This window comes from Pteropus medius, unplaced genomic scaffold (genome assembly GCF_902729225.1).
Source record: "Pteropus medius unplaced genomic scaffold, Ma_sr-lr_union100, whole genome shotgun sequence".
In the NCBI taxonomy this organism is placed as follows: domain Eukaryota; kingdom Metazoa; phylum Chordata; class Mammalia; order Chiroptera; family Pteropodidae; genus Pteropus; species Pteropus medius.
Window position 1 is genome coordinate 141,729 of NW_024356248.1, and position 27,365 is coordinate 169,093.

Consider the following 27,365-nt stretch of genomic DNA (forward strand, 5'->3'; position numbering starts at 1 on the left):
TCTGATGGGGGAGGGAGTGGTCAGAGGTGGGCGGCCTTGATGGGGAAAGGCTTTCTGAGAGACGGGAGTCTAAGTTTGGCCTTTACTGAGGTGAAGCCCAGGAAGACGTCATGAGCGTCGGAGGAGGAATGAATGACAGGGACAGAGGTGCAGAAAACGGAAAGAGGCAGGGGCGAGCCAGGGGAGCCTTCTCTTCTGCCCGCCTTACTCCCTGAAGCCACCACCAGAGGGCGCCCCAGGCCGATCCCGCGAAGCTATGAGGGCATCTTCCTCATTTTCCCTCCCCACCCTTCCCCATCCCTTCCCCCAACAGACCCCCCAGGCCCCTCCAGGCGGCCTACACACTGTCATTGCCACACACAGAGGCAGGGCCCAGGCACTCAGCGCTCACCTCACACAGAGCGGGAATCCTGGTAGGATGTTTACAGCCGTCGTGTGTATAAAACATAAAACTACACTGTATATTTGTAGGATTATTTATAAAATGAGTCCAGGTGACCCCACCCCAGGTAAGCATAACGCCGACCTTTGCGGTAACCACTTCCTTGCCTTTCTCTGCGGGCGACCACCCATGTTCGTGGCCCAAAACACAGTGTTTTGGTTCTGCCTGGGTTGCTGTTGTTTGTTCATCATGTAAATGAACCGTGCTGCTGTGTCCCGCTGTCTCCTGGTTGCTGGAGCCCACGGTTGTCTACGGTCACTCACTGCTGTCCCACGGTGTTCCACTGTATGAACAGAATACCATCGATCTATCCATTTACTGTGCATGGACTTTGGTACTGCTGGGCCATGAGGCCATGAATGTACTATCGGGCCAGGCCACATGGTGTCTGAGGAAGGGCTATCTTGTTAGTAGCCTTTTTTTGTTTTTGACAATGAAACCTTCAGAATACTCGCAAGAAGAGTACAATGAACACTCATATACCCTTCCTTCAGGTTCACCAATAGTTAACATTTTGCCGTAGTTGCTCTCACTCTACTCTCTCTTATACACGTATAAACACAGGCACGCAAATTATTTTCTGAATCATTTGAGAGTAAGTTATATAGGTCATAACCCTTCACACTTAAATAAACATGTTGCTCCTAAGACAAATGACGTCTCTTACACAGCCACAATAGTTACCATATTTAGGCATAGTCACACTGACGCAATACCATCATCTGATATGCCGTCCACTTCCGGATGTCTCTGGCTGTCCCACTAAACTGAGATAACGCCTCATATTTGGCGGGCAGGTCTCTTTGGTCTTCTTCAATCTGAACCACCCTCAGCCCTTTTCAAGACCTCGACATTTTTGAAGAGTACAGTCCAGTTGTTTTGTAGAATCTCACTCAGCTTTCTTCAAATATGTCCATAATATAAAATTTGGACAATACAGAAAAGTAAACAAAAATTGCCCTAGCTCCTATGACACAAGGATAGCCCTGTAGACATTTCCTCTAAACGCTCGAGTTAGCTGACTTCTCTGTTCTGTGCACTTTGCATGCGTTTCATCCTGCATGCTAGGGGCTGTGCTTATCTCGTTTTACAGCTGGTCCCAGATACTTGCTAAAGATGACACGGTCTTTAGGACCTGAACCTGACTGTGTGCTGGCCCTTATGTTGCACTGCCTCTTGATCTCGTGGCTGAGGCCAGTGCAGTATTGATGACAATTGTGTTGTTGATGACCTTGTGTGTGTGTGTAGTATTGGCCCCCTATTGGGGCTGGACGATTCTTGGTTGTGGGGACTGTCCTGAGCACTGTAGGATGTTAGCAGCATCCTTGGGCTCTACCCACTAGATACCCACAGCACCCCCAAGTTGTGACCACTGAGAATGCCAAATGTCCCCTGGGGAGCAAAATCACCTCCGTTTGGGAACCCCTTGTATGTGTGTGTGTGTGTGTGTATCAAGCCAGGTTGCATTGTATTCAGTTTTGAAATCTGCTTTCCCAGTATCGCTAGACCATGACCACTTCAGTTTCCTTCCATTTTCTTCTCGTCGTCCGTTGACTGTCTGCCAGCTGTTGCCCAGCAAGAAAATTGTCGATCGACAAAAGGACAAATCCATTGCTACAGTTACCTTTTGCTGTGCAACAAATTATAGGTTCCCTATCTGAAAGTAGCGTTCCTGTGAAACGTTTCACAAGCCGAAATGGCGTAAAGCAAAGCAGCAATTACCATTAATTTCTATGAAAAAGTTTTTGAGCGGTCCCAGACCCCCAAAATAACCTAACAATGACACCGAATAACACCTAACACCTAAACTCACAATGACACGCAGTCAAAGCAGCGCCATTCTCGCTGCCCAGGACGTGCGCTGCCTCTGTAAGGGCTCCCTGAGAAACAAACGCTGAACACTCTTCACCTTTTTTCGTAAAAGTGAACATTCTCTCCGGATTTCTTTTGGTTAACGAAAACAAGTCTTTCGTAAAAGGGAAGTTACGTAATGCGAACCTTCAAAAAGTGTGTGTGCGGGAGGGGTGCCTGCACCACAAACTTAATGGCTTGAAACAACAGCCATTTATCAGCTCTCCGGTCTGTAGGTCAGAAGTCCAGAGTCTCAGGTGCTGAAATGGGGTGTGGGTCGGGCTCAGCTCTCATCGGGGGCTCTGGGAGGAATCTGCTTCCACATCCGTTCTTATTGTTGGTTGGCCAGGGTTGGCAGAATCGGGTCCCTGCACTCGTAGGACTGAGACCGCCGCTTCCTTGCTGGTTGTCAGCTGGGGGCCGCTTTCAGCTCCCAGAGGCCACACACGTTCCTCTTCGAGTCACCCCTCCATGTTTCGGCCAACAAGAGCACCTTGGATCTTCCTTGTGCTTTGAATCTCTGACTTCCTTCCTCTGCCACCAGCGCGACTAAATTCTACTTTCAGAGTTCCTGTGATGAAGTCAGGCCACTAGGATAATCCCCTCTCTAAAGTCAAACTCTGCCATTGAACGTGACCTCTCAGATTCACAGTCCCAGGCATTATACCAGGTGTGTACACCAGGATGGGGAGTCTTAGGGACATCTTAGAATTCTGCCTACCAAAAATGACCGAAGGGCAGGAGGGGTATTTCAGGGTGGAGGGCTCTTGGAACCAGAGGGCAGAAGGCCAGGCTGAGGAGGAGACAGAGGCTTGACGCCAGCTCTGGAAGGGCCTCACTGCATTCCTGCCCTTGGAGGAATCCCTACATGGACTTCTGGGGGCAAACATGGAGCTTAGGCACACGTGGCCGGCTCTCTCGTCTCCTCGGTTTCCAGTCCCTTTTCAGATGACCCGCCCCCATAGCCTGTACTTAAGAGCAGGACAGAGAAGACAAAGGTCACAAGAATGTTCCAGCTGGGCCGAGAGGAGGTGTGAGAGGCTGGCTGAGACATCTGTATGCACCACCACCAGCTCAGTGTGCCACCGTGTGAAGACTGATTCGGGGGGAGGAGGGAGAGGTTAAGCCAGCAGAGGGGACTGGAGTGTGGCTTTGGGCACATCGTTGGACCCTCACTGAGGTGTGGATGTGAGAGACTGGGTCAGAGGCCAGAGGAAGGGCTCATTAAAGATGAACTGGGTTCTGTGCCATGTAGGCCAAGTGTGACAGAATTAATCTCCAGCCCCCAGCCTGTGAGGCCCATGGTGAGGCTCAGGCTGTTTCCTCCATGGGGGAATAGGAAATAAGAAGCCATGATGAGGGAGAACATGCCTGGAGGGCACCTGAGGAGGGCAAGCGGCTGCACTCACATAGGTGGGGCTAAGATGGCGGCCACTCAGGCAGCAGCATCCACACACCTCGTGTACTCTCAGGCTGCCGAGAGCATGGGACATCAAGGTTACACCCATTTCCATCAGCATAGGATAAGAGGACCCCCAAGACCCTGCCAAAGGATCCCTGGTGGTGTCACTGTAGAAGACGTTATTCTCCTGTGCCAAATGATAAATCACGTCCTGTGGAATCCCCAAATGCTGCGTGTTCACAGCGAAGGCCTGGAGGGCAGGGCTGGGATGGTGCCTGCGTTCTGCAGGGAGATTGGGTTAAACACTGCACCCTGCGCTCAGCTGCAGCTCCTGCTGCCACAGCCCCTGGAAGACGGTGCCGGAGGCCATCGGGACAGAGACACCATTTGTAAGCCTGGCAGTGGGTGGCCTCCTCCAGTCCAGCATGTAGTTTTTATCAAAAATGCTCAGAGGTCTCTGCAGCTCAGCTCTGCAAAGCACGGTGTGGTTGCCTGTCCGCAGCACCCAGGTAAATCGCAGGCTGGGTCTCCAGGCTGCAAAGCAGGGGCTGCCGCTTGAGAGCAGAGTTTACCCCAGCCTGTACCTAAGAAGCTCTCGAAACCCTGTACCTCTGCTTTGCCTCCAGCCAGACCTTGAGAATTCAGACTTCAAAGGGTTTGAGCCTGGAAAGAGCACAGTGCTAACATTCCAAAGGTCCAGCTTCTCAATCTCTCCAGGAGTCTTCGAGGAAGCCACTCAATAGCCCCGGGCCTCCCGTGTCTTCTCGTGACATTTGGATGCAGAGATCCTGGGCAGCCCTAACACTGTGTCACCACCGATTTGTTGTTGTTTTTAGGGGCCCTGTAGACACTTCTCTAGACCAGGCTATCATGGGACTGAGCAGATTGCTCTGAGGGAAAGCAGGTGGCCCCTTTCCACTGGCTGGGCACAGTCCCTGAGGAGCCCTAGCAATCCCCCGGGGCTGGGCTCGGCGGCTCTGTATTTGTGAATTTGAAAGAAGAAACTGGGAGTGATGGATGGACATCATTTCCGAGATACAGGAAATATCTGCCCCCTCCCTCTAAATCTTTTCCTGGGGATCCTGGCAAAGACAGAAAGTGAAGAGAGAGAGAAACCAAAAGTGAAATGGTTCCTTCACGTTTTGCAAAACAGAAGCTATTCAAAAAACACAAAGAAAGAAAGTTAGGGCATTTTCTCAATCTGGGGAATTACTAGACAAGGAAGCTGCCCAGGACCTGGGCACCAACTCTGTGAAATTGGGTAAACTAATATCTGCCCGTTTGAGCCTCATGAGGGAGAAAGATCCCCTCTTCTAGTCCTTTGAGCTCCTTGGAGAAAGTCAAGCAGCCATACAGAACCAACGAGGGCTGGGGTTCATTTATAAATAACCCATGAACATTTTGTTGTTTTCAGTTTTGTAGGGCTGGGTTTTCCCAGCACACAGGGCTCTGGGGAGATGCGCAAAACATGGCCCATAGCGGGTCAGAATGAGAGTTGCTGGGGATCTAACTCTTCAAAACCTCATTCAGGCCACTAAACAACCGTCTCTTTCAGAATCCTCAGCCTGGGGCCCTTCCCTGGAACAGCCCAGAAGTTGCATCTCCGGGGTGGACCCCTCAAAGAACCACGTAGGAGGCAAGTCGTTTGGCTGGAAGGCTGGCCCAGGAAGTCTGGACTGGGCCCCTGGGAGGCTCCTGGTCACCAGCTGGCACACGGCCTATGGTGACAGCCTCAATATCCTCTTTTGAGAATGCCAAAGAGTCTCATGGCTTCTTTTCACATGTTTTACTGTGATTGATGAAAAGAATGCTAATGAAACTCAAACAAAAGCAGTAAATCAGGGACCTAAGACTGAAGGCAGGGCTCTCCAATGCTTCCAGAGCGAGAGGGGAAGGCAATCGATTTAACTTTACTTTTTCCCTCAGAAGGCACTGAGGCCTGACCCTACAAGGGGTGGGTGACCAAAGCTGCCATCTTGCCCTCTCTGGCTCCCGGCTGACTCAGCTCCCCTAATATTCTGCTTGTTCTCAGAGCTGAGTTCCTGCCTCCGTCCTCTTAGCCTGCTTTCTTCCCCGATATAGGCATCCAGCTCTCCAGGCTCTCACACCTCCCAGAAGCCAAAAAGCTGGACGTGAGACCTCCAAGTTTCCAAATACATTTTAGATCTGTCCAGGAGCCTCCTGGGACCCCCTCCCACGCTTCAGTGTCTTGTACTGGTTACACAACAATCGCAGTTCCCAAAGCTCTGACATCACCCACTGAAGATTCTCACCAGCCTGGACAGCCCAGGGGACCTCCATGTGGCCCAGGATGATGGCGGGCGAATGAGCCAAATGGAACAGCAGGGAACTGGTAAGGAGGGTAGGGACACAGGTCGGAGTAAATAACTGGTAACTGGTGGTGAACCCAAGATGAAAGCGGAAGTATTTGGGTTTTTTAATTCCTCCTAATTTCCCACAAGATTTCACTGTTGCCCCACATTTCCCCTCCTCCTACAGAGGGAATTTCCTTTTTCACTTCCTCAAAACTCATGTGGCCAAAGGGCCTCAACTTCCTCTTTACCTCCTCCCACCCTCCCACAGATACAATCTCTTTACCGAGGCCATCTTTTCTCCTCTACGTCATATGTCAAAAGCGTCCTCCACTGCTTGTGTCCACCTCCCAATTCCCAGCCCCTTTGGCCTGAGGGGAGCTCACCTCTTGCTGCTGGTCAGACTTTCCCAATTGGCCTCCTCTCCCTTCTCATTTTTCTTTCCCCAGTCACCGCCCCTCCTTGGATGTTCAGCTTCCTCTACCTCCTATTTCTTGCCTCGCCCTCTCTCAAATAAGACAAAGATGCGGGGATGAGAGGGAGTGTCGGGGAAGCAGGGGCCACAGGAGACAAGGAAAGGCAGTGCAGATGGGGGGGGGCACAAGGCCCCCAGGGTCCTCCTAAGCTTCCGGAGATTCGGAGCCGGTGGGAGGAAGAAGACTGTTCGTGACGAAACTGCGGGTGGGACGCGAATTCAAGAAGCTGGGGTTTCTAACTGGGAGTCTCACGGATGCTGCAAGGCACGCAGGCCCCAGGACCTCCTCGCGCCCCGGCCGGGATTCCCGCCTTCCCAACCGCAGCACTTCCGCGAGCCGCCCCCTGGGGCGAGGCCAAACAGGTGTGGTTGCCACGGCACCCGGGCCAGGGGCGGGGAGTGGAGCAAGTGCGCTCGCGAGATTTGGAATCGGCCAATGGGAGGCGGGGGAGGGAAGACGTGGCACGGAGTCCACAGGCGGGGCTCTTCCCTCCCCCTCCCAATTCCCTGCGTCCTCGCGGCGGCGGCGCGCGCGCGCGCCCGGACGGAGGAGACGGGCCTTATAAAGGGCTCCCGACGAGGCGCGCGCTCCACTCCGCAGAGGGCGCTTCGCGGGCCGTGCCGTGCGCCTGCGCAGTGCGGGCCGCTCCCCGCCCCCTGCCCCTTCGCCCCTTCGCCCCTCCGCCAGCCGGCCCGGCCCCGCCTCGGCTGCGCGCCCTCGCCCAGCTCTCAGCCGCCGCTCTGCCCCGCAGCAGCCAGCCCCGTCTCCGGCAGCATGTTCAGCTGGGTCAGCAAGGATGCCCGCCGCAAGAAGGAGCCGGAGCTCTTCCAGACGGTGGCAGAGGGACTGCGGCAGCTGTACGCGCAGAAGCTGCTGCCCCTCGAGGAGCACTACCGCTTCCACGAGTTCCACTCGCCGGCGCTGGAGGACGCTGACTTCGACAACAAGCCCATGGTGCTGCTTGTGGGCCAGTACAGCACGGGCAAGACCACCTTCATCCGGCACTTGATCGAGCAGGACTTCCCTGGGATGCGCATCGGGCCCGAGCCCACCACCGACTCCTTTATCGCGGTCATGCACGGCCCCACCGAGGGCGTGGTGCCTGGCAACGCGCTGGTCGTCGACCCGCGGCGCCCCTTCCGGAAGCTCAACGCCTTCGGTAACGCCTTCCTCAACAGGTACCCGTCCCTTGCCTTGGGGGTCAGGGGGGGACGACTCGGGCGCGAGTCCCGACCCTCCCGCGGCCGCCGCCCCACCGTCCTTTGTCTACGAGACCCGGGGCAGGATCCCTCAGTGACCAGTCTTTGGGACAGGGTCCCCTGCCGCTTCGCATAGAAAACTCACCTGTGGGTCTGGGAGTGGGCGTCGTTGGCTACCCGAGAATTTTCTAGGATATCAGTTTAACTCCCAAAGGTCCTAGCCCCACTTCTCTCAGAACCAGGCGTTAGTCCTGTCTCCACCTCCTTCGCCCAGACTGGAGGCACCTAATTCATTCAAACCACCACCCCGCTTCCTTCAAAGGTCTTTTTTAAGTGTGTGGGAGAATTAGCCATTCCCTTTGCTAGTGTGATGTGTTGTGCCTCCCCTGGGGCCAGTGGTTTTGTGTGGGAGGTACAGGGAGGATCTGCTGTGGCCTGGTGAGTTTAGAGCAGCAGACAGCTGGGGTTGGAACACTCCTCCCAGGGTCTGTGCTGTGTTAGGGGTTTCAGCAAGCAGCCTCAGGTGGTAGCCCTGGGAGCCCTGGAATGAAATTCGGGCCCTGAGTCCCTATGTAGATTCTCTAAGAGGTTCCTTAACCTACTTGGACCTCTGTTTCTCCAGTTAAATGGGTGAAACCTGCCTTATGATGATGAGGATAATCCTCCAAGATTCTAACTATGGTGCTACTAATGAAATGCAGTCACCTCTTCTAAGCAATGTAGCTGCTAAGCTGACTTTTCTCTAAAGGAACTCGGAGGTGCTAGTCAGTGTTCTTAAAATCTCCGCCCCCACCCCCATGGCATGTGCACAGATCTGCCCTCTCAGCCACCCCCCCATTCAAGGAATGACTGCATATGCCTTTTGAAGTCTGGGTCTGGGTAAGAGTCTAGGAAAGAATCCTTGACTCTTGCCTTCAGGTCTCCGCCCTGTGTGCTCACATTCCTTTCCAGACACTGTCCAGCCGCACAGGGTGGACCAGCTTGCCCCCAGTCCAAGCTCAGGGACAGGCCTACCTCCAGGAACAGAGCTGACCTTTAACAGAGAAGACAGGCAGGCTACTCTTGTCTTTTTGCTCTTTTCAGGGCTTTAAGCATGTTCTCTTAATTTTTGTACCATTTGTGCATTAGGGCCAGAGTTGAGTAGCCCTCTGGTGAGACTCCTGAAGAGACATGGCCCCTCTTAACCTGGAGCCTTCCTCTGGAGTATGCTGGTGTTTTAGAATTACTGTGCCTGTAGATAGGGGATTGGCACCCACTGTTAGCTGGTGGGCGCAGTGTGATCTTGTGGAAAGTTTTGCTGCTATGCTGGGAATTCCAAGCATTATTAGGTCTCTACTTTCACACAGAACTTTGGGAAGCTAGAATAAGGGTACCTTGGCTGTCCTTAGCTCTCACTTCAGCTTGTGAGAGCAGACTTTAGACATCTAGGCAACCTCACCTCATTGGTTCAAGAAACTGCGGCCTGAGCCAGGTCGCTTTGTTGAGCTCACCCAGTAAGTAGATGCAGCACCGACTGTGTTTGTGCAGCCAGTTACTATTCTATTGCTTTTACTGCACAAAGAGCAATTCAGGAGTGCTGGGTCCCAGCCGGGTGCTTTGATGATGTTGGTGCCACAGGATGCGACAACCACACTTGTTTCCTTCTTCAGAGAGTCCCCAAATGCTAATAGCCCTGTCGAAAGGGGCCTCATCAGCCGAGGATGGTAGGGAGGGGAGAGACCGTGGGTTTACACTTTTGCGGAGGCCCCGAACAGTGTCAGCTTGTGCTTCCCCTCTAGCCAGGGCATACAAAGGGGGTGCTTCTCTGGCAGACACAGCCTCTCCCAGAGCTCTTAAAGAGACCCGTTGAGTCATGAACTTGACTTTCCAGCTTTTTCCCCCTAAGTGGCTGCTCTGGGACTGAAATCAGATGGAGCAAGCTGAATGAGGCAGGGCATAGTCAGGGTATCCTCATTGCTTAACTGGTACCGCCTACTTGTAGTGCGAGGTGAAATCTGCTCGGCGCCTCCCTGTTGGTGAGGAGATGGGCTGGGACGCAGCTGTACTGCCCCCTCCCTCTCGCTTCCCGCCACACGCCTGGGCTTTGCAGAGCAATCGTTTGAGTCCTCCAGATGTTGACTCCTCACCAGGCTGGTTCACAGGCCTCATTATGTATGTTACTCCCACAGCTATTCTGCTTCAAATCCTTTTAGTTCGTCTGTCTCTCAGAGTGACTCCCTTCCCTAGCAGGAACCCCAGCGACACGCACTTATTTATTATAGCACTCGGGCTCTGCTGCTGGCACTGGGGAGGATGAGGTCTGAGGTTTGCTCACCCCGCGGGTCAGCTGGTTTTGCTCTGTTGTGTTGCAGGCAGCACCTCTCACCTCTGGCCAGCTGCCCCGGCCTGTGGGCCACTGGTCAGCTGGGGGGTGGTGCCCACGGGAAAGCTCAGCAGCTCAGATTTCTCCCCGCTGTCAGACAGGCAGCGTTAAGCCTGTGTCCTACAGACAATGGGTCAGTATTTTCTTTGCTCACAATACCTTTTTCAGAGAAGTTTTCAAAGGCGCCTTTACTGTGTGCAGTCAAGAACCCCTGCTCTCAGCTGGGATAGCCTCTTGCTGTCCTGGGCTGTTGTCAGTCCAGTGGGAACTTAGGCACACACAGCTAAGCCTTCATTATGTTGCCAGCCTCTTTGTGGCTTCAATCTTCCTGGACCAGATTGACTTTCAGAGAATGGTGTCAGGACTTCCCTGCCCCACCACCTAGCCTGTGTGGTCCCCCAGCTTTTACTGGCTGCCCACTGCAGTCCCTCTCCCCAAGCAGCTGGGTGGAGGGGGAGGGCTGGGCCCAGCAGCAGCAGGAAAGAACCAACTCTCTTCTATGTGTGGCGGTGTAACCAAATGGTTAAAAATTTTAATGTAGAAGCCCAAGGTTTCAGTGTCACGCTTCTGCTTCTCTTCTGGATTGGAATGGTGACCCAGGCTCGTGCAATTTTCCCTAACACATCAGCAACTTGAAAGCTATGAACTTTTGAACTCTGGGGGAAAAGCTAATGCGAAGGAAGTGCCGATGGTCAGTCGAGCCTGCCGGTTGGATGCCAGTGAAGAGACCATGTAGTTTGCTGGCCACTCCTGGGAGACTAAGGTGATAGGAAACCTCCTTTAAGTTCCATGTTTCTGGGAAGGAAGCGGAGGTGGCAGTGGAGCACGGAAGGCGCTGCTGCTGTGCCCTCCAGAGCAGTGATGACTGAACCTTGACCTCTCTCCCTGGCTCTCGCTCCTACGCAGGTTCATGTGTGCCCAGCTGCCCAACCCGGTCTTGGACAGCATAAGCATCATCGACACTCCTGGGATCCTGTCTGGGGAGAAACAGCGCATCAGCAGAGGTAAACAGCCTGCGACACTGCCCAAGGCCCCTGGGGTGGTCACACCACGTCTATCCGTCTATCCGTTGTTGGTGATGCAGACCAGATGCCGCCCTCGAGGTCTGTCCCAACCCAAGTGAGAACCCATTTCCCATCAACCTCGTCTGTCATCAGTGCTCCAAGCCCTGAGAGGCACAAGCTGCTTTCTTCCTTGGTTCTCTTTGCTAAGGTTGCAAACAGCCAATGTTGTGTGACTTTCATGCTTTTCAGCTGCCAGGACATGCTTGAAGGGACAGGACTGGCTGTGAGGCCACAGGAAATTGCTCAGTATCTGGGCTGCAAGGTACCTCAGCCGGCTCTGCTGACTGTGAATGAGCCCCTGGCTCCCTGGGGCTCACTCACCTTAGTTTGTGTTTAAAAGCTTTGCCTCCCGAAGCCACGTACGTTCCTAGTAAGTCCAGCAGCCTGGGGGAGAACAGTTTGACTTGAACAAGCCCCATAAGGAGATGCTGGCAAGTATGTAACTATTTACGAGCTAGTGGAAATGTGTTTAAATTTGCGTAAATGTTGGTAAGCAGCGGCCACCCTGGGTGCTGTACGAGGGGCAGGTTTTCATCCGGAGTATTAGCACACCAGGCCCATTCCCGTTTTGTAAACTGGCTCGATTCTGCTAGGCTTTGGTTCAGAATGTGCCTGAACTGCATCTTGTTTCTCCTGCCCACCCCCTTTTTGTAGCAGGGAGGGGAGCTCGGGGCCTGGAGAAGCGGGAGGGCAAGGGCAGTGACATCTGGCAGGCCAGGAGTGGTACCTGCAGCTGCAAAAGTACAGATGAAATGAGATCAGACTCAGGGGCTGAAGACAAGCGACCGGTTTGTTTAACATCAGCTTGTAGATCTTTCCCGTGCCCCTTTCCCTCTGGGCAGCCCAGCGTCTGTGAGCTTTGCAGATGAAGCCAGCAGCCTGAGATCTGGGAGGTAGTGTGTCTTTGCTGTGGCTGTGAGGTTGTCGTGGTGAGGGGACCTATTCTCGGTGCTGTCAGACCTTCTCTCCTTTTCAGACCCGGGGTCCCCTGCCTTTGTCGACTTGCATTAGAGTGTACCGAGCCTCCTCTGTCTCCAGATCTGCCTTAAACTTTTAGATTCTCTATCAGAGAGTGACCCTCTTAGGAGTCCAAGGGAGGAAATTTGGGGACCCCTTCTAAAAGAGCGAGGGCCAGTTTTTTCTTTCTTACTGCTGTTATTATTCCTACCTGGTTTTAAGAAAATGGCTGATGAGCCAATTGTTGTTTGCCAGAGCCAGGCTAGAAAATTTGAATCGGTTTCTCTTAAAAGGAAAGACCCACAAAGGGGAATTCTCAGTCTACCTCGAGGGCCGAGCCATCCTAGAGGGACTTTCTTTGAGGCTCTATAGAGCTGCCTTTCGAATGACCTGGAGGAATAGGCAGAAGGGCTGCTCTGACTGGAGGCTGCCTCTGGGCTTCACGCTACGCTCCCAGCCCCAGTGGATGTGTACAATTCTTCAAGATAAGGGACTTTAGCTTACAAAAAGAAGCTTATCTTCCCGGAACGCAGGCTCAGTAAGGCCTTCAGAGCTAGGAGTTAAGGTATTTGAGAGAAAGGGTTTGGGGTTCTTGTGGCCTCTGTTGTTACATCAACGGGAACTCAGAAGCAGCTGTTTTCCACCAGCGCTGGGGAGTTCCTGTGCTGGGCACCTCTGACACTTCAGCTGTGTCGGAACAGCTCAGCCAGCTGAGAAGGTGGGAGTACATGTCTCGAGACACTAGGTACCGTGGCTGGCACTGCCCGCTGGGATGTTGCCCTCCCCTGCCTCTCCTTCTCTCTTTTTCCTTTCTGCATTAGCTAAGAGGTGGGCAGTGGTGTTCCAACTTGCTCTCTCTGGAACGGTCACCAGATCAGGGTCTCAGCGTGCCTTCCAGTCAGAGAGAGTACATTTGACAGGGCTGAGGAGGACACAGCGTGCAAGGCAGTCCCAGCCTTCAAGATGCCTGAGCAGATGGCAGATACCTGGGAGAGGAAGCCAGCTGTAGACACGGGCTCCGCTAGTGCTCTACCCAGTTCCGCCTTGTGGCTTCTGCCTGTGCCTCTCCAGGTGTAAGACGTGGCCCCTCTGGGTCCCTGGGCAGCCACAGAAAGCCTCCCCACACCCCCGTCATGGGCAGGAAGAAGGAGAGGGGCTTAAAGGTAAGCCCGGTGTTCTAAATAGAGAAGGATTTTCGTCTGTGAGACAGCGAGACATCAGACTGATTTTACTAGACCGTTTTTTTCCCCTCCATATTCCTAGAGGAATTGGTTTAAAGCATTTTACTAAGTTACTGAGTTGGAACTCGCTGTGGAACATGTTCGGTATTGGTGCGTGTTATCAGCAGTAGGAAGGCCATCGTGAGGTTCCTCTCAGACGTGCTGGGCGCGGGCTCCAAGGGCGGTGGCCGCCGGATGGATGGAAAAGGAGTGGACTTCTCCTCCTCGAGGTCCCACCCATCCGTCATTGCCAAGGTCCCATGTCTCCCTGTCCAGCACCGGAAGTCAGAGCAGGGCAGTGTGTTCCAGGCTCCCCGCCACTTCTCTCCACTCCCTTTGCTGACCATGTGGAAAGCAGGTGTTTCCCTCTCGGAAAGACAGAGCCAACAGAAACCAGCGGTCCTGGGCCCTCAGCAGCCTCTGGAGACAACAGCCGCTGGAGGCGCATGTGCATTAGAGTTGCTAATTACGTCCTTCCATTCCCTGCGCCCCCCACACCCACCTGGCCCATCCTGACTTTTTCCCCACGGTCCCTAATGCCACGGTCCCTAATGCGTGCAGGAAAGATAAGGAAGGGCCTGTGGAGCCGGAAAACAGTCGGGATGAAGCCCCGGCTCTGCGAGAGACTCCTGGGAATCACTACAGTGGTCTTGGGCTGCACTTCCCTGTTGTGCTAATCTCCTGAGTGACTTTAAAGATAACATTCACCTGTGTCAGCAGAGAAAGTGACTTGCACATGCAGTGTTCATTCCTGAGTGCCACCTGTGTGACAAAGGGCAATTCAAAGGGCATCTGGGGCCGGCAGGGCTGGTACCCTGGGCTCACAGGCTGCTGGCTGCCTATACCGTCACGTCAGGGTCTTCCATGGTGAGTCCTCAGTGGCCGCGATGGGAGGCACACTTAGGCGGAAGCCCCAGGCCGGGAGGCAGGAACCCAGCCAGTGCACTCCCTGCCATTGACACTGTGAGCCGAACTGGAACTTTTGTGTCAGTTTCCCCCTTGGAAGTCACGGTAGCAGCAGGGAAGTGTCATTTAAAATTGGACGAGGAGACCAGAGCCCGGCCAGCCTTGTGCCTGGCTTTCTCCTGACCAGTGCCATCGGAACCCGCTCCATGTCACTGTCGTAGCAGCTGCACCCCTGAGGAAACTACTGCTTTTCAGATGAGGAAATAGAGGCTTAGCAAAGTTGTGTAATTAGCCTAAGATGACACAGGCGGGCGAGCATGTGTCCGCACTAGAATTGGAGCCCAGCAGAGGCTGTACTCAAACCGCACTGCGCTGAGAGAGAGCGCTCTGGGGTGAGGGAGCCCCCGAGGGCTTGGATCAGACAAGTCGTAGTCCCCCCTTATGTCATTACTGTGCATGGCTTCTCAGCTTTTCTGAGATGCTTCTCCATTGGCCAGAGCTCAGAAATGGACCGACATCTGGAGCTCTGAACAATGCTGGGATCGTCTTCCTTTTCCCTCTTCTCCGCTTCCAGACAGAAACTGCCCCTCCGGCTGTCCGGGGATAGGTACTGGGCACCCTGGCCAAGGCTGGCTGGTCTCGTGGGTTCTCACTCACCCTGCAGCTGACTGTCCCTGGTTCCTAGGCTCCATCGAGGACCAGGCGCTGGCCTGATCCCTGAGAGGTAGGGCATCCCCGGCCCAGACCCGGAGCCCTCTGACCTAGGGGTGTCCCTTCTGGCCGATCCTTATGCTGAGCACCTCCTGAAATGTCCCGCCCATAAAAGCCCCCAGGCCAGTGTTTCACCAGGGTTATTCAGCCCATAGAACGCTCTATGAGGTTGCCTGAAAGCCTTGTGCAAGCTGAGTGCTGCGTGCCTCCTGGCTCCCCAGCTTCCAGAGCTCAGCTAATGATGGAAGCTCCCAGTCCCAGACCAGTACTTTAGGGGCCGGGAGCCACACCGGTCAAACAGGGTAGCGGGACATCCTCCTGTTCTTGCCAAGGGTCACAGGGTGCCATGTGGAAAGCTCTTGCCCTGGCGTCTGGTGCACAGTTAAGTATTCTGCAAACGTCAGCTGACCGAAAATGAAGACACTGGAAAATCCAGGAATTCCCAGACTTTAATGAGGAAGACCTTTTTCTAACTAGCATCCCAAGGAGCTGGAAGATGGGGAAGCACTGACTCAGCGGGGTTTCCCTTCAGATTCCAGCTCTTCCTGTGGGCACAGCTATCACCAAAGCCTCACCACCACCCTCTGCACCCCCCCGCCCCCATCCCCCAGTCCAACCAACAGCTTTTGGCCCGAGCCCTCATGGGAGTGCCGCCAGCTTTGCCAAGGGGAGTGGGCGGCTCCTCCCTCGGAGGGCTGGTACCAGCCGGTGCGGGCGCTTGGCACCTGTTCCCAGGCTGGCAGCACGGCGGCCGGCTGGGTAGCAGCTGGCCTGCGCGCCTGCAAATGTTTGGTTTAATTTGGGGTACGAGGCATTCTTCACACATTAGAAGTGGTCATTGCCCACCTACCCATCCGAATCTGAGCTTCTTGAGTCCAGACTACAAATCTTGTGCGTAAATACTAGTTAACATTTACCAAGTGCTTATAGCGTGCCAGGTGCTCACTCGATGCTCACAGCAGCTCTGTGAGGAGGAAACTGAGGCTCAGAGAGGGCACGTGGCTTGCGAGGGTCACACTGCTGCTTGTTGAGTAGGTTGAGGATTTAAATGGGAGCCTGAGTCCAGAAGCCATCTGTCTCCTCTGGGGGCCCTCCTGTCCTTTGTTTCGTTGCTTGTTAGGACAGATTTATTGAGGTCTAGTTATATGTAGTAAAACTCACCCCTTTTCAGTGTACAGCTCCCTGAAGCAGTCATGTGACCACCTCCACGGCCAAGATACAGTGTCTTTCCATCACCCAGGAGAGTTCCCTGCACCCCCTTTTAGTCACTCCTGGTCCCAGACAACGCACGGATCCGATACTTGTCCCTAAGGTTTCGCCTTTGTCAGATCGTCCTGAATGGAATCATACAGTATGAGCCTGTCTTGCCTATTTTCCCTTAGCTTGCGCTTTTGTGGTTCATTATGTATTGAGAGTGTCATTGGTTCATTCCTTTTGTGGCTGTGCTGTCCCGTCCTATGGATGCATCATTTGTTATCCGTTCACCTGTTGGAGGACATTTGGGGTTCCACTTTGGGCAGTTTTGAGTAAAGCCGCTGTATTTTTGTACAGCGCGAATTTTGATTTCTTAATGTCTGTAGGATAAACACCGAGGCGTCGGGAGCCCCTTCCTCCTAACCGCCGTGCCGCGCTGGGGAGTCTTCCCTTCCCTAGGAACTTTAGCTGCAGGGAGCTCGGCGCAAGTCCTCACGGTGTTGATTCTCAGCTCTCTAACCTCTGCTTTGCCCGCCTGGGCCCAGCACGAGCTGGAAGCACATGCGATGGAGAACCATGGCAAGAAACACCCAGGCCCACGCGGCTTGAATGGCAGGAAACAGAAGGCGATTGGAGACAAACCCTCTATTGTTTGTGTTCTAGAAACTTTTGGAATGTATGAAGCAGCTTTCCCCCCAGCTGGTGGAACTACCTGCGTCTGCAGGGTGCTAGGGTAGGGCGAGGAGGCATCGCACCTGCTGCCTCTGCACCTTGGTGCCTGGTGGCAGGAAGCGTGACTCTCGTCAGGAAGGCAGACCCCGTGAGGCAGCACCTGAGAGGCAGAAGGGGCCCAGAGGGACTTGGGAATGGAGCCCGCGGAGCCAGCGTGAGAGGCGCGCTTTGGCCTCCTCGCCGAGCTCGCTTCCCAGAGGCTGAGCACAGCCTGATGGGCTCAGCCTTCCTGCTCTCTCCCCTGACCCCGCGACTGTGTGTGGCAGAGGTGGGGGGGGTGTGTGTCAAATGCACATAAGACTTAACCATTTTAAGTGTACGTTTCTGTAGCGTTAAGTGCATTCACATTGTACAGCAATCACTACCGTCCATCTCTACAACTGGTTCTGTCTTCCCAAACTGAAACTCTGTCTCTGTTGAACACTGGTGACCTCCCGTTCCCCGTTGTCCAGCTTCTGATGACCACCATTCTGTTTTCTCTCTCTGTGGATTTGACTTGTCTAGGGACCTCCTGTAAGTGGAATCCTGCAGTATTTAAATGTCCTTTGTGACTGGCTTATTCTATTTTTCCCTAATATCTTCAAGGTCCCAGAACTTTCTCAGCCAGGGCTTGTCCTTTATCAGAGATGGCCTGGCGTTCGCTCGCACTGCAGAGCCAGCCTTGTCTTTACAGCTCACCCCTCACCCTGCCGCCTGTGTCCTTCATGCGTGACCGGTGCCAGTGCTCTGACTGCCACCCGGCCCGAGGCGGACGAAGCTACAGCTCGACGCTCCCACCTCTGGGTGGAGGCAGTTTTCTTTTTCACCAAGGACACCATGACTTCCCACTTCTGCTGCAGAACTGCTGTGCGTTAGGTGATGTCTGATACCTGATTCCGTGGCTGAATGCACCTGTTACTGAGGCTGACCTCTAGCGTGTTCCAAAGGCTGAAGGTTCACTGCCTTGGGCAGCACTGGGGACTAGGGGGCGGGGGGTTGGCAAGCTCATCCCTGTACTTGTCTGTCTCCTGCCACAGAGCTCCAGGCTGAATGGTGCCTGTGGCTGCCTGCATGGACTTGATTGATGCTCTCGGTGCTGCAGCTGCGGGTCTAGCCCTTGGTGCCTATTGAGAGACCATCTCTCAGGCCGAGTGAGGCAGTGATGGGTTAGGACACTGGGTGGGCCTGGTGGTGGCTACTACCGCCTAGTTTCACACACCTACAATGATATCACACATGCCTGAGTGTTGGGACCTTTTTCGTGACCTGTGGGTGTACTTGGCCAGCCATTGTGTCTCCTTCACCAAAAGTGTGAGTGTTTTCCATAATAAACAGGAAATTTCATTCACCTGCAAAAAAAATGGGCTTAGCTCTATTGGCTCTGAGTTGAGGTGTTGGCGAGTGACTGGGTGTGCGGGAGGGGTGGGGGCACTGGGCTCTGGCTGGGGCTTGGGGCCCTGCAGGCAGTGACCCTGGTGCCTCATTCCCTTTCCCCGTCATGCTCTTGGCCCCCACCATTGGGAGAGGGGGGAGTGAGGCCACGTTGGGTGGGGCGACCTCAGCTCCCCACGCTGTCCTCACTCCTGGGCCAAAGCTAACTTGGGCTCGAGCCCAGCCCATCAGGGCGCCCCTGTTCCCAGCGCCTTGGTTTGGCATCGCTGCCTCCCCCGCTGTGTGACTCTGTGGTCGTTTGAACTTTTGTCAGCCTGAGGACAGTTCGACAAGGGGAGATGTTGGGCCTCGTTTTTGCTGAGAGGGAGCCGCTTGCTGTTCAGTCCTGAGTCATCGCTTTTTCAGTGCTGACCCGCCGTTCCTAGAGCCGGCCATAAAAGGCAGAGGCGGCATGGCCCCCTTAGGCCCTGCAGACTGCGAAGCCTGTGCCCTGCTTCCCTCAGCCTCCTCCTCAGCCCTCCTTTCTGGTGTCCTGATGATGGCTTTGTTCTAGGTGGTCCCTTTGGGGCTCTAGGATCCAGCTGCATGGTGTCCAGGGGCATCGGAGGCTTGTACTTCAGAACCAGCAGCTCGTGAGGGTGGCTGGCGACTGTCACAGGAATGGCCTGGCACTTGCTCTTGCCCTGCCACACTGAGCATGGGGAACCTGGTAGCCGGCCATTTCCAAACAGCTGCCCCAACCTCCAGAAGGCTGATTGCTCTTTTGCACAGGCTGAAGTTCAGAGCCGCAGAGGCTTTGCTGCCCGCAGCTGCACCCCACCTCCACCCTGTTAAGAGACCCTGGCCGGTCAAAGGGCTGCTTCTGGCCTGAGCGTCCTGCCCGCCCCCCCCCGCCCCGGTGCACTGGAGCGAGAGAAGGTTGCTCATTGCTGCCCCGGAGAGGCCGCCATGCCAAGTGGACAGAGCAGTGGATTTAGAGTTTTCCTTAAGTTTGCCACAAGGACAGAAGCCAGCCTCTGGCCTGAGAGCCAGGCCCAACATTTGTCGCTCTTAGTTCCTGAGCATGACGCAGTCCCAGGCTGCTCGTCCCTCGTTGCAGTGGGCCCTGTCACTCCTCCGTCACCTGCGCTTGCTCCGCTCACCCGAGTCGTTGCAGCGCCCAGCCCTGTGCTGGGAGCCCGCACGTCACCTCGTAAGGCCCTCCCGCGATCTCACGGGGAGGGATTGGTTTTTAAATTTTTTTACAGATGAGGAATGTGTAACTCAGAAGTTAAGAACTTAAGGTCACAGAGTCAGTGGCTGGAGCCAGGAGTTGAGTCCAGAGCTATCTTATTTAAAAACCTGTGTGCTCTGAGCGCCCAAGTGTGGGGAGAGGCTGAGAACCCTGTGGCTTCAGGCACTCAGGCAACTCTGAAGCACATTTGAATATGGGGGGGCCTGGCTGCCAGAATGTTTATGTAACCAGGCGGGGCTTTGCCCCAGGCACACCCCGCAGTGTTAACTGTTTACCTTAAAGCCCTGGTGAGGGGCCAGCGGATGGGAGAACAGAGGAGGCAGGAGGAAGCAGGGGACTGTGGACTTGCATTCAGCCCCGGGGCCTGGCAGGCTGGGGAGCAGCCAAGTCCCACTGTGTAAAATACTCTGCAGGTTCCTTTTGAGAGGGACGAGAGGGCTGCCCTTCCTCCTCAGGGCACTGTAGGTTGCTCTGGGCTCTTTTTTTACAGTTTGTTCTTTTTGTTGGTCTCCATCTCTACCTGCTTTTCTGTTCCCGCATTCTAAAGTAGTGGTCCCCAACCTCTTTGGCACCAGGGACCGGGGCTCCTATGAGAATCTAATGCCTGATGATCTGAGGTGGAGCTGAGGCGGTGATGCTGGCGCTGGGGAGCGGCTGCAAATACAGATGAATCTTCGCTGGCTCACCTGCTGCTCACCTCCTGCTGTGCAGCCTAGTTCCTAATAGGCCATGGACTGGTACTGGTCCATCACCCAGGGGTTGGGGACCCTTGGCCAAGGTGGGGAGTACAAGCGAGGTCAGTTTGGCCAGTTCCTGGGCTGCGTCCTCGGCTCTTCTTTCTGGAGTGTCTTCTTTGGCTTATTCTCGGGGGTTGGACTGCCCTCTGGCAAGCACTTAGTGGTTCCTTAGAGGGTCGGCCTACATTTAGGTGGCTGGTGGGTGCAGGCAGAAATCGAGGAGACAAGGAGTCTTGCCCAGAATCACACACAGAGGAGATGGCAGCACAGGGGCTGGGGCCTAGGCTTGAGTCCCAGGGACTCTTAGGCAGTGGTTGCCACGTGGGTTCTTACCCTCTTCTTAGGAATCCGAAAAGGTAAGGAACAGTTTTTACTTCTTTAGGGGCAGTGGAAGAATTGGAAACATTTTGAAGAGGCATAGTTGTAAACAGGATACAAATCAACCCACCAGTACAGAGCCCCCAAACTCTACTGGCTTCACTCAGATATCAGATGGTTTCTGTGAAAAAATAACAGTCCCCGGCCGTCCTGGCCATGCAGGCTTCATCTCTGAGCCCAAGGTAGCTGCTCCAGCTCTTGTCATCACATGCGCATTCTTCAGGAAGAGAACGGACAAAGGGCTCATACTCCTTGTTCATTTCCGCTGCCAAAAAGCTGGGGGGTCATGAATTCAGCTGAAACCAGACAGTTCTGTTATTAAAAGAAGAATTCCAGTTAGCAGTCTCTGCCACCAATGGGCCTTAATTGGTTGGTGGGAACCAGCAGTGAGGGGAGCAAAGAGCTGGAGTTCAGTGCAGCTGCTTCGTTTTAGGGAAGTATTCGCGACCTAGAGGGGAGAAGTGGTTTGCCGTACTTCATGGCCTCATTGTAGAGCAGAGGTCAGCAGACTTTCTATGGGGGTCAGAGAGTTAACATTTTTGGCTTTGTAAGCCCTACGGTCTCTGTCGCAACAACTGAACTCTGCCATTGTGGACAAAAGCAGCCGCAGACAGTACAGCTGAGGGGGGGCTGCCGTCTGGTATAACTTTATAGAAGCAGGTGATGGGTCAGATTTGGCCCCCGAGCTGTAGCTTGCCAGCCGGCCATAGAGAATGAGATTCCTACAGAGGCGGTAGCAGCCGCAGGTAGTATTGCCATTATTCGTTGTCACAGCTGTGCCAGGGCATCCGGGTGCCAGCTGGCAGCACCCTGGGCCTGTCCTCACTGTGCGGCGCTGAGCCATGCTGCTGGGGTCTGCTCGCTCCTGCCGTGGTCTGACCCAGTTTAGAGCTTGGGCTTTGTGACTTCTTTTGCATCATTTATTTTCTAAGCACCTCTTAATGCCAGGTGCTGCATGAGTGAGGGCACAGAAATGGGGGGACCCTGCCCCCCTTGTGAGTACATTCTGGAAATTTAAATGACTCCATGTGGAGAGGTATCAGGCCAAGTCAGGGCCGCCTGGCCCGTGGGGCCCCTGAGCTCACCCTTCCCATCCCACAGGGTACGACTTCGCGGCCGTCCTGGAGTGGTTCGCCGAGCGGGTGGACCGCATCATCCTGCTCTTCGATGCCCACAAGCTGGACATCTCCGACGAGTTCTCGGAAGTCATTAAGGCCCTCAAGAACCACGAGGACAAGATCCGTGTGGTGCTGAACAAGGCTGACCAGATCGAAACCCAGCAGCTGATGCGGGTGTATGGGGCCCTCATGTGGTCCCTGGGGAAGATCATCAACACCCCTGAGGTGGTCCGGGTCTATATCGGCTCCTTCTGGTCCCACCCGCTCCTCATCCCCGACAACCGCAAGCTCTTCGAGGCCGAGGAGCAGGACCTCTTCAAAGACATCCAGTCTCTGCCCCGGAACGCCGCCCTCAGGAAGCTCAATGACCTGATCAAGAGGGCGCGTCTGGCCAAGGTAGAATGGTGGGCGAGGGGCGCGAGGCCTGCTGCCGGGCGGGGCGCAGGGGTTGCTGGGACTGCCACTGGGGCCTCGGGATCGGGATGCCCAGAACTCACCCTGCAGACCCCCGGCCATTCCCGCATTGCACGGTGTCCGAACCAGTCCTCTCTCTGCACCTATGGGTGCGGCCTTTCTTTAACTGAGAATCTTCTTCATGCACATAAACCTCAAACCGGAAGGTACCACCGAACCCACGGGCAGCCTAGGGAGTGGAAGTGGGTGGGGCACGGCCCGAGGCCTTGTGGGCGTCCCTTCCCAGTTCTGTTGAGCACTGGCCTGCATGCGGGGAAGAGCAGAACACGTAAGGAAAAATAAAGCATGATTTATTTGTATCGTCTTAGGGTGAGCACGAGCTGCTGCAGAAGCAGACGACTGGGGAGCTATCCAGGTGGGGTAGGCCAGGCCGGGGCGCTTCTGGTGGGAGCCGATGCTTAAGCCAGGACAGGAGGGAGCTAGTAGAGAGACGTGGTGTGAGCCTATGGGCCCAGAGCAAACGCTGGGTCCCCAGAGGCCTCGTAAAACCATCCCCAGCCCTCTGTGGAAGCTCGGGGCCTGCTGGCACCTGCTGGCAGCATCCGAATTGCTTAAGAGTTTGGGATCTCAGTGCCTCAGTGTACTTTAGTGAGACCCTGGGGGGCCTGGGGCTGGGAAATGAAGGTTAATGCCTCCAGTGGACCCTTCAGACACAGAGGAACACAACACATTCCCTGAGGACATCTGATTTTAAATACTCCTGAGTCTTGAGCCTGCTGGTGTAAGTCTTCAGCCTGGGTCAGTGCACATGTGAGGGTCATGGACCCTCGTGGCACAGAGTTCAGCCATCAGCCTGGGCTGGACAGTCATGGTGGCCGGCAGAGGCCCTTGCGCATCACCTATCCAGTGGCAAAATGGCCATTGGAGAGCAGGGGTGTTGAGCAGAGGAGTGGAAAGGCATTTTGTAGGTGTTATGGCTTCAGCAGAGGCAGTCCTGTGGCCAGTGAAGTAGTCACCCTGGGCTCCTTAGTGTCACAGGACTGAGCAACGGCACTTCTCTTCAGACAGCAGTCTCTGTCCTGAGACACCCAAGAGGAGCTCCAAGAGCCATCCCTCCAGGGAGCTGGCTGCCTGTGTGTAGCCTTGAGGCGTTGAGAACGCTGTGGACAGAACACAGTGATCCAGGGCGCCCCATACTGTCTTGAGGCCTGGAGTCCGATAGCGCTTAGCCTTAGTAATAAGAACTGACCCTTCATCTTTGACCACTGGGCTGTGTCTCCACCCTGGTTACCCAGAGTGCTCCTGGATCAGCAGATTGGAGCTTGCTAGAAGGAAAGTTCTCAGGCCCCACCTCTGCCCTGCTGAACCAGAGTCTGCATTTGAATATAATCCTCTGGCGATCCATATGCTTAGCGAAGTTGCAGAAGCCTGCTCTGGAGGATACAGGGCTTCACATTGTTCTAGGTATCTCACTTCTGGAACCTTCCTGGTGAGTGAAGCTGGTTCTAAGAAAAGATCCCATGAGAAAACCTGAGTAACTGGCTCCCGGCCTCCAAGGACTGAGGCACATCCTGAGCCGAAGCAGGACCGGCAGCGAATAGAGAAGAGACCGGTCCGGCCCCTGCTCAGGCCGCAGGGAAGGGCAGCGCCCCCTTCTCCCTGCCCAGCCCCCTCCCAGCAGGGCTGCTATGCTCTGGCCTGGCCCCCTTCCAGGACAGAACCGCGGGTGGACTTCTGTCCACGCCTGTTCATTTACAGAAACGGTGTGTAATTGTCTGGCCTGCGGGCTCATTGAGTCACCATTGCCTGGGAAACCCCATGCTCTCCCGTCTTGTCCCCCGCCTGCTGGTCCGAGACCATTTCCTTTTCCTGGAGTGAGTAGCTCTCTCTGCGCTGGCTTGTGCTGGCCTGTGCTGGCAGAGCAGTGACTGCGACTCTGTGACAGGCCTTCTCCCCTCGAGCCAATCTCAGCCAGGCTCCTGGCCCAGGGCGGACGGGGTCAGGCCAGTGGAGGGGATTGGATGGGGTGGAGTCTGGGGGAAAGGGAGCAAGACCGGAGGGCTGGTGCCCTTGGAGGGCGCCAGCATTTTCAGCCCGATGTGGGGAAATGAAGGGCGTGCCGCCCTGAATTGGAAAACGTCTGAGCAAGGTATTGAAGCTAAGACAAAGCTTGAAACATCTGGGGAAAGCCTTGTAGGATTTTTCTAGTCCTTAGTCATCCCTGAGGCTGTCATGATAATAAAATGTAGTATAAGTCAGGCCGTGTTGGAGTTCTGTGGCCTCAACATCAGCGTCCACATGCTTGCACATGCAGGACGGTGGAGCCCTTGGACGGCTTTCAGCCTCCTGGGTTACGATCCCAGCTTTCGGGGTGGGCCAGCCCAGGCACAGGCCTTGCTCCTGACAAGGTGTCCACGCGGCCCTTGACGTCTGCTCCATCCCTGTCCGCACAGGTCCACGCCTACATCATCAGCTCCCTCAAGAAGGAGATGCCCAACGTCTTCGGTAAAGAGAGCAAAAAGAAAGAGCTGGTGAGCAACCTGGGAGAGATCTACGCGAAGATCGAGCGGGAGCACCAGATCTCCGCCGGAGACTTCCCAAGCCTCCGAAAGATGCAGGTACAGCTGTCCCGCGCCCTCAGCTGGCTGGTGGCAGTCAGGAGTGGTTCTCCGTGGGGTGGGGCCTCCCAAAATGGAAGCAGCTGGGTTAATCACCAGTGCTCCACCCAAATCAGAGATGTTGACCCATGTCCTGACACTGAGAGGGGAATGTGGTGACTCAGCCCAGGCGGTGGGGAAGAGGACAGGGCTGTGCCAGGCACTCTGGCCTCATCCCAGTTAATCCTCGCCACAGCCTTCTGAGGAAGGGACTGTTCTTACCTCCCAATTTACAGACCGGGGAGCAAGGCCCAGAGCGGTTAACAGGTCGCCCACGCTGCTAAGTGGTTGGGGCAGTGACCCAGAACGTGGCTCTCGCGAGAACCCTTGCTTTGCCCACCCCTCCCGGAGTCTGGGGGGAAACCGCATGCTCTCCAGTCTCCTAGGAGGAAGACCCACCCTTCTTCCTCTCCACCCACCACAGGAACTGCTGCAGACCCAGGACTTCAGCAAGTTCCAAGCCTTGAAACCCAAGCTGCTGGACACAGTGGATGACATGCTGGCCAATGACATTGCCCGGCTGATGGTGATGGTTCGTCAGGAGGAGTCCCTGATGCCCTCCCAGGCCGTGAAGGGTGGCGCCTTTGATGGCACCATGAACGGGCCCTTCGGGCATGGCTACGGCGAGGGGGCCGGTGAAGGCATCGATGACATCGAGTGGGTGGTGGGCAAGGACAAGCCCACCTATGACGAGATCTTCTACACGCTGTCACCTGTCAACGGCAAGATTACAGGTGCCAATGCCAAGAAGGAGATGGTGAAGTCCAAGCTGCCCAACACGGTTCTGGGGAAGATCTGGAAGCTGGCCGATGTGGACAAGGACGGGCTGCTGGACGATGAAGAGTTCGCCCTGGCCAACCACCTCATCAAAGTCAAGCTGGAGGGCCACGAGCTGCCCACCGACCTGCCCCCACACCTGATCCCACCCTCCAAGCGGAGGCTCGAGTGACCAGCAGCCCCTACCTGCCCAGCCATCTCAGTGCCCAGCCAGGCAGAGACTGGGGGGAGGGGATGGGTCACCAGTTCTCAAGGTCCATAAAGACTGAGTGGCTGTTTCCTCAGCTCTTGAAAAGGAAAACCACCATCTTTCTTTTAAGGCTGTTCCTGGGCCCAGTAAGGGAGGCAGGGGTCATGCTCATATGTGAATGATGGAATTTTATGCACAAGAACTATGGATATTTTTAATATATAACGTTAGAGGCAGCCTTCTTTCTTGCCTCCCCCCTCCGCCTGGTGGCCCCTCGCCCACACGCACACGGCCTCTGTTCTCTGTCCTTGCCCCGCTCTGCCTATGCAGCACATCCTGCCACCGTGACCACTCCGGGCTCGCCCCTCCCGGCAGCTGCCAGGCCCTGGGGCTGTGTGGACAGGAACGCCTGGTCACGTATGTTTGTAAGCCGAGTCGCTCCGTCGGGCCAGGGGCTTCCTCCCCGTGCCCCCAGAGTCAGTTGGTTCTTGTGCCTTCCCCTGCCCTGGGCCCTGCACACAGGCCCTGCTCCGCTCTCACGTCCTCCCGCCCCTCGTTCGGCAGTCACAGAAGCAAGGTCCAGCTACCTGTTTTGGGGTGGTTTAAGGGAATGGGCGGGTGCGAGAGAACATCTTCCAGAAAAATATATAAGCTACTTTTGGTTCTGAGAAGTGACACCTTTTATACTTGACCGAATTTTCCAGTAACTTCCCAACCACTTGTTCTGAAGCTGTGATTTTTGTCTCTTTTCCCACACTCCAACCAAGGGGCAGCTCTACCCAGGCGCCGTTAGACATGGGTGCATGCGGAGCTCCCCCGGCCGGGGACCCCGGAGGTGGTGTTTCCTGCCGCACCCTCTCACTTTCCTGGAACATTCTGGTGCATCTCTGCCCCACCTTTGAGTGGGCAGGAGGTCCTCATGAACCTGGTATGGCTTGGTGCTCCGGTTCCTCCCAGCCTAGTGGCCAGACAGAGAGACCAGGGACAACCCAGCCCGCTCCCGCTGTCATACCCCATTTCCCATGGAAGCCCTCTCCTGCTTTCCTCCTGCTGAGCAAAGAAGGGCAGCACGTGACTTGGCTGTCCTTGGAACAACCCCCTCCCCAGGCAGAGCGATAAACATGAGCCAGCAAGCAGCCCGCTCAGGCCGCCTCAGTTCTGCCTCAGCCAGGCTGTCCAAGCACAGCCTCAGGCCTGGATGTACTTGTTGGCCAGTGGTTGCTGCCGAGGCCTAGAGCCATCGCAGAGCCACTGTGGCAGGGACTCCTCCGCTGACCTCTTGAACCCCCGCGTACCTCCCAGTGCTGTCTCCAGGCCTCTATCGGCTGGGTCAGAGTGGCCAGGAACTGGCCTGGTCCCGTCCAGCCAGCCTTGGCCCAACGTTCCATATGGTATTAGGTGAGGATGGAGACACATCGACGAGAATTCAGTTTCAGGTGCAGTGGCTTATCCACGCTTAACCTGTGGGAAGAAAGAGCAACTAAGACGAGACTTTTTTTCTTGCATTAAAAAGTTTAATTGTGCCAAAGTTGGCTCCGGTCCTTTGTTGTCTCTCCCAGGGAGCTGTTCCCACAGTGCCTTCAGGAACGGATTGGCAAGACGGCCAGGGTGAGGTGGCAGACCCTGCCCAGCCACGCTCTGTGGCAGCTGCCACCTCCACT

At 55.2% G+C, this 27,365-nt stretch overlaps 1 protein-coding gene and 1 long non-coding RNA gene across 2 annotated transcripts; one reads left to right on the top strand and one right to left on the bottom strand.

Moving 5' to 3' along the window:
- Positions 1–462: 462 nt before the first annotated feature.
- Positions 463–8,105, bottom strand: LOC120600863 (uncharacterized). The gene is made up of 2 exons (XR_005652296.1): positions 7,828–8,105; positions 463–725 (listed from the first exon to the last, which is right to left on the bottom strand). It is a non-coding gene; the product is annotated as an uncharacterized LOC120600863 (long non-coding RNA).
- Positions 7,078–27,232, top strand: EHD1 (EH domain containing 1). Its single transcript, XM_039860471.1, has 5 exons — positions 7,078–7,661; positions 10,951–11,048; positions 21,650–22,062; positions 24,534–24,698; positions 25,162–27,232. Exons 1-5 carry the CDS (start codon positions 7,258–7,260, stop codon positions 25,684–25,686), a joined length of 1,605 nt encoding a protein of 534 aa, XP_039716405.1. The 5' UTR covers positions 7,078–7,257; the 3' UTR covers positions 25,687–27,232.
- Positions 27,233–27,365: the final 133 nt, after the last annotated feature.

Excerpts from the sequence above, each read along its gene's own strand:
- EHD1 (XM_039860471.1), top strand. The coding sequence starts at position 7,258 with ATGTTCAGCTGGGTCAGCAAGGATGCCCGCCGCAAGAAGGAGCCGGAG. Across the intron at positions 7,662-10,950 it reads GGTAACGCCTTCCTCAACAG|GTTCATGTGTGCCCAGCTGC; the intron begins GTACCCGTCCCT and ends GCTCCTACGCAG. Across the intron at positions 11,049-21,649 it reads GAAACAGCGCATCAGCAGAG|GGTACGACTTCGCGGCCGTC; the intron begins GTAAACAGCCTG and ends CCCATCCCACAG.